The 15368-nt window shown below is 36.1% G+C and overlaps 1 protein-coding gene across 1 annotated transcript in view; it reads right to left on the bottom strand.

The window, feature by feature from the left end:
- The window catches only part of LOC141292056 (uncharacterized), a 93502-nt gene that overhangs the window by 28852 nt on the left and 49282 nt on the right, over positions 1-15368 (bottom strand). The window contains exons 12-13 of the mRNA XM_073824023.1: positions 4421-5038; positions 1019-1063 (exon numbers count right to left, since the gene is read on the bottom strand). Coding sequence (XP_073680124.1) covers positions 1019-1063; positions 4421-5038 — 663 coding nt within the window. The remainder of the gene's footprint in view (positions 1-1018; positions 1064-4420; positions 5039-15368) is intronic.

Genomic DNA, 15368 nt, shown 5'->3' with positions numbered 1-15368 from the left:
TTTTTTTTTGTAAAGGTTGTTGACTTTCTTTGCACGTTTGCTTTGTATACACTGGGTCGGTACTTCCATCTACATCACGCATGACCTTTCCAAAGTGATTACATAATACGTGAAGTCGAGCTAGTGAAAGATGAGCATTTGTGGTTAAAAAGTATATAAATCTTTATTTTTTTCTTTAATTCTTTATCGTTTTACTAGACAACAACCTTATTCCTTGGCTGGGATTATGTAGAGCCCTTTGAAGCTGCATTGAAACTGCAATTTGGACCTTCAACCCATTGATCCCTATTGATGTCTATGGAGAAAATCCTGGATTTTGTTCCTCAAAAACCTTCATTTCTTTTTGACTGAAGATAAAAAAAAACATGAACATCTTGGATGACAAGGGGTTGAGTAAACTATCAGGACATTTCTATGGCAGAAGTGAACTAATCCTTTAATAAAAAAGACAAAAATAGTGCATCAGAACCTCTCACCATGATCAGGACACTTGACACATCTCATATGCTTACAGTATAAAAATGACTATAGATCTTTACAGCGATGTGAGAAAGACTAGTCTCGGTTTAGTGTATAAATAAATGCAAGAATGAAGACCAATCTCAGTTCACTTTGCATATATTACAATGATCTCACCACTATTGATTCAATTTCCAAAGCTGAAGTGATTATAAATTTGATGGCCAATGATTTTTAAACTCTAATATGAAGTCAATAAGAAGAAAAAGAAGTGAAAGTTCAAGAATACTGAATACTGAAGACTGACAGCATGCCTTTGCAAGCTTTCCTGTTGGTATTTGGACTTCTCTTTGGAGATTGAACATACAAGATCAGTCATCTGAAGTGACAAAGGTCGTAAAAGGACACAAAAGGTCAGCCGGCCATGACCACAGGCACATGAACTTTCCACGAACTCCAGTGGTTAAGCACTTTGACCTCAGCTTGCGTTCATTCACCGTGACACTCTGAGAGATTCAAACAGTGCATTTCTCATTAATAAACACTCTGATTACCATACCTTATCACCTTTGGGTCCTGGATAGCCATCACTTCCAGGACATCCCTAGAAGGAGCATAGTAAAACTATTAAACATACAAAGCCACAGAGTTTGACCAAAACAACATCTTTAACAGCTAGTGAGCTTGTTTAACATATTTAAAACTAAAGGTTTATAGCACGTAAACAGATGTAGATATGCAATAACAAACATGGCTAACAAACTGTTTTCCTGGTTGTCTTGATCTGATCAAACAAAACAACCATTTAGAGTTCAGAGGTCAGACGAGCTAATAAAAAACATTAACTTTAGTGGCACTCTTAACATGGTAATACAAGCACATTGTTAAACCTAAACCTAACCTTTTAACCATCATAAAACTATTCTAAAAGCCAACATCCTGCATGATGACACCTGGTTTACAAGTTTTTTTGCAACAAAACCATTCAAACAGAGTAAAAATATTCACTAAATGGCACTTAACAGTTTGTGTCAAGCTTTTTGTCATTTGAGATCTGAGCCATAAAAACAAACTAAAAAATGTAATACATAAAAAAAAATAAAAAAATATAAAATAATTAATTAAACAAAATACTGGACCATTGTTATTGGAGCAACATGTATATACTATTGTAGTATTTATATATAAAAAGTTATTTTTATATTTCTATTTCTAAGTTTTAGTAATTTTGCTGTGCTTTTGCTTATTTCTGTTTAGCTTTTAGTAATTTTAGTAATTAATCCCAAATCTTATTTTAGCTTTTTTAATGTTTAATTTCTACTTAGTTTTTTTGTGTTTATGTTTTTCATTTTACATTGTATTTCAGTTTTATTTAAGTTAACAAAAACAATTTTTAATCATTTCAGCTTTAGTTAACAATAACAACACTGCATCACAGTACATTATTTTAGACTTCATTGGTATATAAACACACACAAAGGCTTGGCTTCAAATACAACAGGCTTTAACTCTCTGGAATGATAGAATTAGGTCCTTATTCACCATATGACTAAATGCTTGACCCCCACCAAGTCAAAAATACAGGGTATGGTAGTAACAGAGATGTGAAAAAAGGGGGATATTAATTACTGCATCTCTACTGCATTTTGCTCCCAGGCAGAGCAGTGTCTCCTTAATGTCTTCAGCCAACTGGTATAAATCAACGCTTCATGAACTAATGAAGGCCTTTTACAGTGCCTGGGCCACTGGAGCTCAGCCAGAAGCCTCCAGATGGCACCACATCTGGGTTTACTTCTGTTAGACCTGATCATTTGTAAAGCCAGGTGAATGTGGCATTTCAATTGGTTGATGCAGATGGGTCGTTCCTTATACAGCCAATTATAGACAGCCATATGAATCATGCGAAGGCGGGAAGTGAGACATGGTAACATGTTGTGCAGCTTAGAACAGCTGAAATATACATACACAAGATCAAAGACCTGATAATTCCCTTCTGTGTTTTTTTCCTCTTGTGCTTTCTGCATCAGACTGCTTTTGCAGATTGTGACAGAAGTTTCCTATTCTATTTATTGTGTAAGATCTGCACATCTTGTTTGACTTATATTATGTGTGATGTATCTGCTACAGCAGTTGATTTCAGGCATTGTGTCCATTTCATTTTTAGACACAGACTGGTTTCAAATAATGATTTTGTGTTAGCTGGATGTGACATGAGACCATATACAGAGGCATGCAAAAGTTTGGGAACCTCTTGCAGAATCCCTGAAAATGTGAATAATTTGAACAAAATAATAGAGATCTTACAAAGTGTTATTTTTTATTTAGTACTGTCCTGAGTAAGCTATTTTACATAAAAGATGTTTACATATAGTCCACAAGAAAAAAATTGCTGAAATTAAATTAAATTAAAATAACCCCCTTTGAAAGTTTGGGAACCCTTGGTTCTTAATACTGTGTGTGGTTACCTGGATGATCTACAACTGTTTTTTTTGTTTTGTGATGGTTGTTTGTTGGATGTTTGTTCTGAACAGTTAAACTGAGTGCTGTTCTTCAGAAAAATGTTCCAGGTCCTGCAGATTCTTCAGTTTTCCAGCATCTTCTGTACATATGAACCCTCTCCAGCAGTGACTGTTTGATTTTGAGATCCATCTTTTCACACAGAGGACAACTGAGGGACTCAAACACAACTATTAAAAAAGTTTAAACATTCACTGATGCTCCTGAAGGAAACACGATGCATTAAGAGGTAAATTGTACTTAATTTGTCTTCTGGGAAACATGCAAGTATATTCTGTTGCTTCCAAAGGGCAGTACTAAATGGAAAAATATATATTTCAACAAAACACAAAAAATTTGGACATTTTCATCCTGTTCAAAAGTCCCCCCCCCACTCTAATGCATCGTGTTTCCTTCTGGAGCATCAGTGAATGTTTGAACCTTTTTATAATAGTTGCGTTTCAGTCCCTCAGTTGTCCTCAGTGTGAAAAGATGGAATACTGAAGGGTTCAAACATGCAAAAAGATGTTGGAAAACTGAAAAAACTGCAGGACCTGGAGGATTTTTCTGAAGAACAGTGCTCAGTTTAACTGTTTAGAACAAACAAGGGACTCATGAACAACCATCATAAAAAAAAAAAAAGCCGTAGATCATCCAGGTAACCACACAGAAATATTAAAAAAACAACAACATTATTGTAGATTATTGCTCTTTATATTGTAATAATGATTATTAATATCGATATAGTAAACAATATAAAATATTTTTGTCATAACTTAGAACAAGTTATGTAAAAACTCCCATTGTAGTTACTGAAGCTACAAAAATAATATTTTATTTACATCATATCTGCACTGTGTTGTTTATGCTGAGAGAACACAGCTCTGCCGTTTTCAACGCTGACTAATCTGTACCTCTGATTGGCCAACGGATTCCTAATTTTAACAGAAACATGTTTGATTGGTTATGAGGCTCAATGCTGCACGTACAAGCAATCTGATGCACTTTTCATTCATTTTCTCATTTCATTTTAATAGCGACAGCCGTAATACATTGTTTAATTGTTCAGAGGCATTTTTTGCCCCTTTAACTTGAATTTATGGGGTATTTTTGTTCATTTCTTTTTTGTCACAAGCCTTTGTTAATTTCCGACCCAGTCTCGTAGTGCCCTTTTTTTGTCATTTTTTATGTTTTTTTTCTTCTATTTTACTTTAATTTATTTTTTATTTCAGGCTCTGTACTAGCAATATTACCATTCAGCTTAAACTTATTTTATTTCAGTTAGTTGCCAACTTGCCAAAGCAACGTTTTCTTTTCTTTCTTTCTTTTTAAAGTGCATCTAATATTTGTATTTTATTTAAGTTTTATTAAAATTACCAAAAATTATTAGATTTTGTTTTAGTTAATCTAGTTAATTCAGTCAATTAACTATAACAACACTGATATATACTTAAGTTATACTCACAGGCTCACCTCGGGGCCCCAGTGGCCCCATGGATCCTCTTTGAATGCGATACATATTCCCATCAGAGCCACGCACAAGATCTCCATGCCTTCCTGTAAGTATGATTGTACTTGGGCGCATATCTGGAGTTTTGGATGTTTGGATTTTTCTTTTACTTCCTTTAGAGATTCCCTCCCAAGAAGGGGTTTTCACAGGAGCCTGTGTGGTGGCCCCCAAATCCTCTTTTAACAAGTTGGATTCTCGATCCTCAGAACTAGTTACCAGGAGAATTTCTCTACTAGGTACAGTACTTCCGGTAGGTTTCACAGGTACATCCAAGTTGATAATTGTAGTATCCACTGGTTTCTTCGAAGAAGGTTTGCCAGGTTTGTGCTTGTCTGTGGTGATGTTTTCATCTAGACGTTTGGATGTGGATTCTGGTTTTCCGTCACGAATGCCTGTAGTGTCAGTTGGGAAAGTTTTGGCAGGTTTATCGCCATTTTTGGATAAAATGTTTTGGTTGACCAGGTCTGTATCCTCATCCACCTCAAAAACATCACCTCGCGCCACAAGGCCAGGACGTTTGGATCCAGTAGGCAGAGTACCGTCACCACGTACAATCCCACGTCTGTTGAGACCCTATTAACATAAAAAAATTACTTCATATCTTGAATTCAGTGTAAGCTATTATTCAATTCTGTTTGTCATTCATTTTATGTTTAATAAATGTAATCACTTCATCATAATGTCTAATTTACCGTGAGAATGTTTATGCAACTTGATTAAAGCAGTAATCTCCATTTTTACATACGGTTGTGAAATTGCTGCTGCTAACAGATGTTAAGGTAAATACCACAGTGCAATAATTCCAGCGGATAAACAACAATAATTTAAACTATTGAGCATCTTGTAGCAATCAGCAATGAATTCTGACATCATGTGAAGATCAGATGTGCATGAGTTACATGCATGGCTCATACATCTGTACCACTCTAAACAAGGCATCCTTACAAGTCTACATCACACTGGTAGTTAAAAAGTCAAAACAGACTGACAGTGACACAAAACACTCACTCACTCACACACACACACACACACACACACACACACACACACACACGTTGGGTTTACATGTTTTATGGGGACATTCCATAGGCGTAATGGTTTTCATACTGTACAAACCGTATTTTCTATCACCCTACACCTAAACCTAGCCCTCACAGGAGATTGTGCACACTTTTACTTCCTCAAAAAAACTCATTGTGCATGATTTATAAGCCTGTTTCCTCATGGGGACCTGAGAAATGTCCCCAGAAGGTCAAAATCTACTGGTATTCCTATCCTTGTGGGGACATTTGGTGCCCACAACGTGATGAATACCAGGTACACACACACACACACACACACACACACACACACACACACACACACACACACACACACACACACACACACACACGTTGGGTTTACATGTTTTATGGGGACATTCCATAGGCGTAATGGTTTTTATACTGTACAAACCATACTTTCTATGGCCCTACACCTACCCTACACCTAAACCTAGCCCTCACAGGAGATTGTGCACACTTTTACTTCATCAAAAAAAACTCATTGTGCATGATTTATAAACCCGTTTCCTCATGGGGACCTAAGAAATGTCCCCACAAGGTCAAAATCTACTGGTATTACTATCCTTGTGGGGACATTTGGTCCCCACAACGTGATGAATACCAGGTACACACACACACACACACACACACACACACACACACACACACACACACACACACACACACACACACACACACACACACACACACACACACACACAAAAGGGTTACAATTTGAGATAAAGTCAATGAATTCTGAAGAAAGAGATTATATATTAAAAAAAAGAATAAAAAAATGCCAAAGAACAGTGGTCTGGATTCCATATGATCTGGCTTGGTTCTGAATGATGAGAAGAGAAATGAAAAACAGCCTTTTCCCTGTGATAAAACACCCACATCACAGTGTCAAAGGCAGAGGACTGTTGCTGTATATCAAAATGACATCATACAAAATTGAAACATGTGTCTCCTTAAAATCCGCTGTGATTCTGTCTAGTTGCTTTATTTGCATGAAGTCTAAGCCAGGTGTTTCAGTAATGTGACTTGTGTAGGACAATACAAATGCTTCAGTTCTCTTAAGCCTGGGATACACTGTGCGATATTATCAATCGTTGCTCTTGGCTCTAGCTCAAACTGCACGACAGAATCGCAGGGTGTAAAAGTTCGCAGCTCACGATTTATGTTCTCACACTGTACGACCCGATGCTCTTATGCGATCTTACCGCTCACACTGTGCGTCCAATATCGCACGTCGGACTTGAAACAGAAGAAGAAGAACAACAAAAACACGGTAGTAGGATGCTGACAAGGAATGATGAGGGTCACCAGAGCAAAAAGCGCTCGATCTCGTGCCTTTCCGTGAGTTCGTGTAAGCGCATGGACTTTTTTTATCTTTTTTTTTTATGATGTTATTTGTATCTGAAGAATGTTCTTTTTTTATTATTATTTTTTTTATTGAACTTTTGAAATAACAGAACATGTTGCTTCCTTCTAGTGATGGGTCGTTCTTGAACGATTCGCTCATTTTGAACGAATCTTTAATGTGACTCGGGACAAACGAGTCGTCTCGGGGAGTGATTCGTTCAGTCGCGCATGCGCAACATCCTATTACTGGAATTAGTTCACCTGTTTTTAGAGTCGTTAGGCGAGGTGAGCGAACCATAGACTAAAGTAGACATAGACTTAAATCTAAGCCCTAGCCCGGCCCTGGTCCGAGACGCACAGGCTGTAGCCCGGCCCGTGTCCGACAGCTTATCAAAAATTTTGGCCCGAGTCCGACCCGAAGCCCGTCTTTTTTTTCCGCCAAACAGCTTATACTGTTACAGCCATTAAAATAGACCAGATTTCGTATTTAATAGAAAGTTTATGTTTTTTCGTTTCGGTTTTTTTATCAGAACAATTTAGAGAAAAGTTTGGAGTTTTTTGTTTGTTTGTTTGTTTGTTTGTTTTTTAAATGTAAGTTAGTTTTTTAAGTGACATCGATATCCAAGCGGTATGTGGTCCACAGTGTGTTTACTCAATTTAACCATATATCAAATCAACACTTGACTAGTCTACAATGCAATTCACAGATATAAAACAAACATCAATATAGCAAAATGTTAGATTTAAAGTTTATTATCACCATCTCAGAACAAAGGCATTTCAAACAGGGCAGGCAGTTCTGCTGCGCAAAACCGGAACATACAAAGTCGCAGTGGTAAAGTAAACGAATATTGAACAAATATATAAAGAATAAATAATAATATAGAAAACTTAAAAAACACAACTTTACCACGTGGCTGAAAATCTCTCTGCGGTATGTGAGCACAGTGGAGCGGCAACAATTTCCCCCGCACTCCTTGCATTTAATAATCCAGCTCCACTCCTCTCTCACTGATGTCAGAAACACCGCTCCGCGTCAAAAAACAAAAACAAAAAAAAAACAAAAAATTAAGTATGTTTGAAATGTAACAGTCCTGTTCATAAAATATAATAAAATAAAATAACAGGAGAGTTTCAAACATAGTGTGCAATATTTGTTCCGACCACAGCTAATAATTGTCAGCATTAAAAGAGTATTGCTGCTTTATCCAGTGCAAAGTTTGTAATGAAAATAATACGTTTTCGTCAGTTATTTTACCTACAGATCACATTATTTCTGATTTGAGTGATCCATCTCTATCAAGCTAAACAGCGGTGGTGGAGCGCTCTTGAAGAGAGTGAAAACCATGACGCTCCGACTTTTAAAAAAATCCGCTCCTTCCTCCATTCAAAATCACACCGCTCCACTCCGCGCTCCGCTCATACTCTGCTATGCGCGAGAAATCACTGGCGCTTCCGGGGACGCACGCATGAAATCATGAAATCACGCCCGATATATGTGCAAGTTATGACGTGAAAATTGGCCCGAAGCCCGGCCCTAGGGGCAAAAAAAAAAAAAAATTCGGGCCCCGACGGGCTCGGACTCAAATGCAGGGCTCTAGAATAAAGACCCAGGCAAACAATGATTTAATATTTTCTGTTTCTTATAGCATTATAGTTTTGTTTTGTTTTGTTTTGTTTTGTTTGAAGTGTGATTAACGTTTGTGTCAGCAGTAGATGTGTTAGGGAGGTTAAAGGCTAACATTTGAATTATATTTATTGTTAAAATGAACGAAATTACTCGAAAAAAGATTCGTTCATTTTGCTGAACGAGACTCAAAGGTCCGAGTCGGTAAAATGATCCGAACTTCCCATCACTACTTCCTTCACTTTCACTTTCGTGTTTGCACAGGCGCAGTGCCAGAGTTTTGGGGTAATCAGGTCGTAGACGCTCGTAGCATTGCTTCAACGGTGCGATACACTCACGAGGGCCGACCAGAATTTCAAACCAGTTTGATTTTCATCCGACCATACGATTGTCGATCGTGAGAGGGTAATCGCTTCTCGTTACCCTGTGTATACTACACGATGTGAGACGCACGAGTCAGCTGAAAATCGGCCCGATCCAAGAAATTCTCGCACGAGTGAAAAATCGTGGCAAAAAGGGTCAAAAATCGTACAGTGTATGCCCGGCTTTAGTGGCATTTGCAAGGTTTACAAGTGTAAAACTAAAAAAAAAAAAAGATAGTTATATAAGTAGCGCTGTCAAAATGAACTTTTCCAGTGTAATGGAGTTAAAATTTACCAGTCTTGTCTTTTTTCTTGCCTTATACCATGCTCATAGCACACACACTTCACACAAATCTGGTGGCTTGCACTGTAGCCTGTATCATTTCATATTAAAGCGCGAATGAAACTACCAGCATGCATGTCAGATCCGCATTACGTTCACCAGTGGTCGCTCTTAAAGTAATAGCAGCCAAATAAGCTAATAACCAACCCTGGCTCAATGGAAATAAGTGCCTCTATATATATTTCTGCAGCACCGTAATTACGTACCTTAATGAATGTTTCGCGGCAGTTTCAAAGTGAAATGTCCAGAGAGTGGCTCTGTTACGCTGCTTGAGGTAGGCATCACAGCAGTTCAGAATTCAAGTATCAGCCATGCTATTTTAACTTACTTATGCGGATTTGATCTCTTTTGTCAAACTGTAGTTTCGCGGGGTTCATCACTCAAGTGCAACGCCTTATCAGGTTAACTATTAAGCAAACCTACTGAATTAGAAAACTCATGCAGATGAAGCTGTATATGTGACGGCAATGTTTAAAAGTATCAGTTTTCAAATCACGCAGAATTGTTTTATAGCCATAATATAATATTCTGCAAGTAATTGTGTGAAAACTAGGCTTTATTATTATTCAAAACTCTGCGTGTAAATCATACTTTGTGTAAAAAGGAATAAAATATGTCTAAGTTTTACAGCCTCTAGTGTTAATTTCAACTGGAAACTGCAGTGATTCATACATATAGGTAAGTTCCCTTCCGGAGGGAACTCTACGCTGCGTCCTGGTTCAGGACACTATGAGACGCAGCGTCTCGTTCCCTGTCCTCAGGGAACTAGGGTTACCTACGTAACCTGAGACGTTTTTTCAGTGTGGAAGAAATGCATATAGAGGCACACTGTAACCGATTTTTGTAATTTGAACAGTATTTTACTGTAATATCTACAGTAAGATACTGTAAAATGTATATACAGTATTTTACTGTAAACTGCAAAGGATTATGGGAAAATATATGATCACTACTGTAATTCTCCACTACTGTAAATCCGTTTACAGTAGTGAACTTGCCCGCGAAAAATTGACCAATGGCAAGGGAGATTTTTTTTTTCTCCTGTTGAGAGGAAGTGGCGGTAAAAAGGACAAAAGAGAAATGTTGCATCAATAACTCGACAAAAAGGTTAGTATATTATTTCTGTTTTATGAAAAACTGAACAATTTTAAATTGTTTTCACTTGTTAACAGCAAACTAACAATATTCATCGTGTTTTTCATGTCGGTAGCCTTTTTTTTCTGACTGACGGCCGGGGCGCCGCCATAACGGTGAAAACATGGACTGGTGAGTAAATTAAGGTGACCTATATTAGTCGAAATAAACTTTATTTAAACTGAGAAACACGTTTGTATATTCGGCTGCCCTTTAATGCAAGTTAGTTCGTCTGACGAGCACTTACTCAAGCTTAACAGCAAACTGAGGTGAAATACTGAGGTAAAGTGCGTTAAGCAACACCACTGTTTCTGTGGAGATTTTAAACTGTATTTTCAAGCCCTTCTTTTGTTTGTTATTTTCAAGTTTCTGGTCTGGATGTCGTCTGTAACGTCGGAGCGCGGAGGTGTATTTTGGATCTTCTTCTGTGAATGACTGCCATAGTATCGATGATAACATGAACTGGTAAGCTAATAATGTCAGTAAGCCGAAGTTGACAAACTTAACGTTAGTCACAGAGCAGCATAATATCTTTTAAACGCTGCCTCTTTATAGCTAGCAAGGTAACGTTAATTCTCTTCAAATGATGTTTAAGTAAGAAATGTGTGTATGAATGTCGTATGTAACTTTATAGACGGTCCCTTCAGTGACAGACGTGACATAAACAGCGCGCTAACATGAGACACTGAGGTAAAACTGAACAACGCGGTTAACTGCATCTTTTGTGTTTTATTTTCAAGTTTGTGGTCTCGTGGTCATGTCGTCTGCATCGGAGGTGTATTAGAGTCTTTTCTGGTGATTGCCGTCGTCGCGGTGCAAACAACAGGTGAGCTTCCCCTTTCATCAATTTAACTAAGTTAATGTTAACGTTACTAAATTAGCCAAATTAGCCACAGGCTGCTGTTCTCCACTGACTTGCAGAACAGGTTAACTTTTTAAAGAGAGTAACGAGCTAGCAATATATTAATATAGCAAGTTTTGCTAATAAATATTATAAATGTTTATTTTATTAAAAATGTAAATTTTATTACTGTACAGTAGTTGTCTTTTCTGATCATAAACTATAGTAACACTAAAAGGGTGTTGTGACACTGTCTGTTACAGGAGATTTCTCCAAGCACTTACTGGATGCTGACCATCAGGGGCAGAATCATCATACAGCCAGCTGTCCATTTTACAGACATGCAGAATAAGGTAACCTAAAACATATTTTGTTTTACATTGCATTTACATTCATGCATTTTTCAGATGCTTTTATCCTAAGCAAGTTATATTGTATTTAAAGTACACATTTGTAAGGCATTTATTTCCTGGGAATGTTTTTATTACCATCAAGATTGAGTTTGCATGCGCATTAAAATTATTTCTATTAAACCAGCATTTAAACAGCAAAATGCAGCTGCTTCAGGTATCTTTAACTTACTGTAACCTTTAAATTCATAATAGCAATCTTACTGTCTGTCAATTTAGATTATTGTTACTGTAAAACAACAAATATAGATTTTTAATCATAGTAGGCCTATTATATGCACAGACTTTCTAGGAAACACACACCTGTTTAGAATGTTTATATGAACAGATTGGTTAGCATTTAGCATGGTCTGTGGCAGACTTTACTAAGTGTCAGGGCAACAAAATTCAATAAACAAGAATGTAATATTAAGTGATTTAAAGGAGAACTCCGGTGTGATTTTGACCTAAAGTGTATTGAATCATGATACCGACTGTAAACGTACCTTGCATATCTCATCTCGTCTTGTCCACTGCAGTCCGAAATCTGGGGTCAGTTATCCGATGCTCACAACAGGTTGTCAATGAGAGTCAATAGGGCATCGAAGAAGCCATGTAAATAAATCACTGTTTTACGCCATTTACGAGGCACAAAGTAGCTCCACACTTCATCGGTAGACTTCCAAGGGCCCTGACATTTAAAACGAGACATTGAGAACTCAGAAAAAGCACCGGGAGTTTATTTACAAGTAGATTTATACAGACAGTAACTGCAGGAAGTTTAGCGGCCGCCACCATCTTAAATTTAGTCACGATAAGTCGAGTGTCGAGCACGAAGGAAACTACAACCTGATAAGTTGATAACCTGATAAATTCCTTGGTGCTCGACACTCGACTTATCGTGACTAAATTTAAGATGGCGGCGGCCGGATTTTTTCTTGCAGGAACTGTCTGTATAAATCTTCTCGTAAATAAACTACCGGTGCTTTTTCTGAGTTCTCAATGTCTCGTTTTAAATGTCAGGGCCCTTGGAAGTCTACCAATGAAGTGTGGAGCTACTTTGTGCCTCGTAAATGGTGTAAAACAGTGATTTATTTACATGGCTTCTTCGATGCCCTGTTGACTCTCATTGACAACCTGTTGTGAGCATCGGATAACTGACCCCAGATTTCGGACTGCAGTGGACAAGACGAGATGAGATATGCAAGGTACGTTCACACTCGGTATCATGATTCAATACACTGTAGGTCAAAATCACACCGGAGTTCTCCTTTAAATCAAGAAGAAAATATTGTCTTTTTGCTCCATTTAGTAAAAACGGTTCTTAACAAAGCCATGTTGTGCATCTCTGCACACAGCAGTGTTTCATTACTGAATGAATTTACCTTTTTTAAACACCTAGAATCAGTGACTTACTGACCCATTCATAAAATTCTTTATAAAAAATTTCAAGAAAAAGTTTCTTCAGTTTTTTTTCTTACTACTGCGTTCGTATGTAGTATATCATTTTTTTTTTAAAATGCATACAGCACCAAGTTTGACAGTTGAGGCAAATTCTTTAAACACTGTTTTTCTTGTGCTTGCAGGTTTGTTCAGACAGTCAACCTTTGTGGCAGCAAATGCATTGACAGTCACAGATCAGATGGACTTCTGGAAAGAGGGTGCAAACAACAAGCATCAGCCTGAATCCCATTCTGCCGTTTCTCATCAGAGAGCTTGTCAACTTTGACTCAAAACTACTAAAATTTAACACAACACAAACACATTTTTACTGTATGATTTTATTTTATTTACACTACCAGACAAAGCTTTTGAACAGTAAGATTTTAAATGTTTTTAAAGAAGGTCTCTTCTGCTCACTAAGCCTGCATTCATTTGGTCCAAAGTACAGCAAAAACAATACACTTTTGAACCATTTTTATTATTTAAAATAACTGTTTTCTTTTTGAATATATTTTAAAATGTAATTTATTGCTGTGATCAAACCTTAATTTTTAGCATCATTACTGCAGTCACATGATCCTTCAGAAATCATTCTAATAATTTGATTGTCTGCTCAAAAACTATTATTATGATGTTGCTGAAATTATTATAATGCTAAAAACAGTGGAGTACATTTTTTTTTCAGGTTTCTTTGATGAATAGAAAGTTCAGATAAACAGCATTTATCTGAAACAGAAATAGTTTGTAACATTATGAATGTCTTTATTATCACTTTTGATCAATTTAAATCATCCTTGCTAAATAATATCTTTCTATTCATCAAAGAATCCTGAAAAATCTAAAAATTAAATAATGTTTATCAGCATACTAGAATGATTTCTGAAGGATCATGTGATACTGAAGACGAGTAATGATGCTGAAAATTCAGCTTTGATCAAAGGAATAAATTAAATTTGGATCAAATTAATGCAGGCTTGGTAAGCAGAAGAGAATACTTTAAAAAAATCTTAGTGTTCAAAAACTTATGACTGGTAGTGTACTTACTTATTTTTGCTTTTCAGTATGTGTATGTTTGCCATGATACAAAGTCTCTGTACTTTTAAAAAGAAAATGTTCAACAATTAAAAAGAATATTATCAGAACTAATGCTTAGGAGTTATTGTGATTTTTATGGGGTTGGGGTGGTAAAAATCTTGAATTACAGTGCTGTAGGTTAATTGGATTGTTTTTACAGGTAAAAAATGTTTAAAATAAATGAAAATAAACTCTATAGTACTGATACTGTAATTGAAAATACAGTAAAAATACTGTAATTGAAGATACAGTAAAAACACTGTAAATGAAATTACAGTAAAAATACTGTAAATGAAATTACAGTAAAAATACTTTAAATGAAATCACAGTAAAAATACTGTAAATGAAATTACAGTAAAGACCTTTTAGTACTGTAAATGCACTTACAGTATTAATACTGTAAACATTTTTACAGTAACTTACTGGCATCCAGCTGCCAGTAAGTTACTGTAAAATTTACAGCAAACTTTTTACAGTGCACGTATTTCCAAAGAGCCTATGTTGCTGATAACCCAGTTGATGTGATGTTTATTAATCAAAGAACAAAATAAAAAGTTACTTTTGTATCTAAGAATTCATCTGTGTTTAATTTAGTACTTTAGTACTTTAGTGTTTGAAAACTTACATTTCTGTATATTTCATACTTGTTGAAAGACACAGGAAAATAAGTTTATGTGAAGATTCTTTTAAGTTCACTGAAATTAGAAGTTATTTTTTAAAGTCTAATAAATGTTAAAACTGATAGCTCTAAATTATACTGCAATGTTAAATGGCTATAGTCAATGGATAAATATTAGAGAAAAAAAATCCTAGAGACATCAGTAATATTGGTATCAGTGATACTCACCTTCAGTCATAAAAATATTTAACAAATATTAAAAATATACTGTCTTTATGTTGTTTCTACATTAATTTGAAGATTGAATGTGAAATTATTGCAATATAAAAGTATATTTAAAAACTTTAATGTTAGGTGGGATTAATTGCGATTAATCACGATTAATTTCAGAAAAAACATGTGTGAGTAATTAGTTGATTTATTGTAACTATACTGCTTATACTTGTGTTGCCAGTTCAGTCAATTTCATGGCTTTCAAGAAAAAAAAACTGAAAAAATAAAAATAAATAACATATTAAAAGTATAAAAAACAACCATATTAAAACGAAAAGATTACATTAGACCGTAGCCTGTAAAAGCCTTCATACAAAGAGTACCTGAGTAAAATCATACCCCCTGCCCTAATACTATCATTAACAATGGCCCTTTGTGTGGCCATGGCCT

This window comes from Garra rufa, chromosome 19, assembly GCF_049309525.1.
Source record: "Garra rufa chromosome 19, GarRuf1.0, whole genome shotgun sequence".
In the NCBI taxonomy this organism is placed as follows: domain Eukaryota; kingdom Metazoa; phylum Chordata; class Actinopteri; order Cypriniformes; family Cyprinidae; genus Garra; species Garra rufa.
The sequence above is the reverse complement of the archived record's forward strand: the minus strand, read 5'-3'. Positions and strand labels throughout refer to the sequence as shown.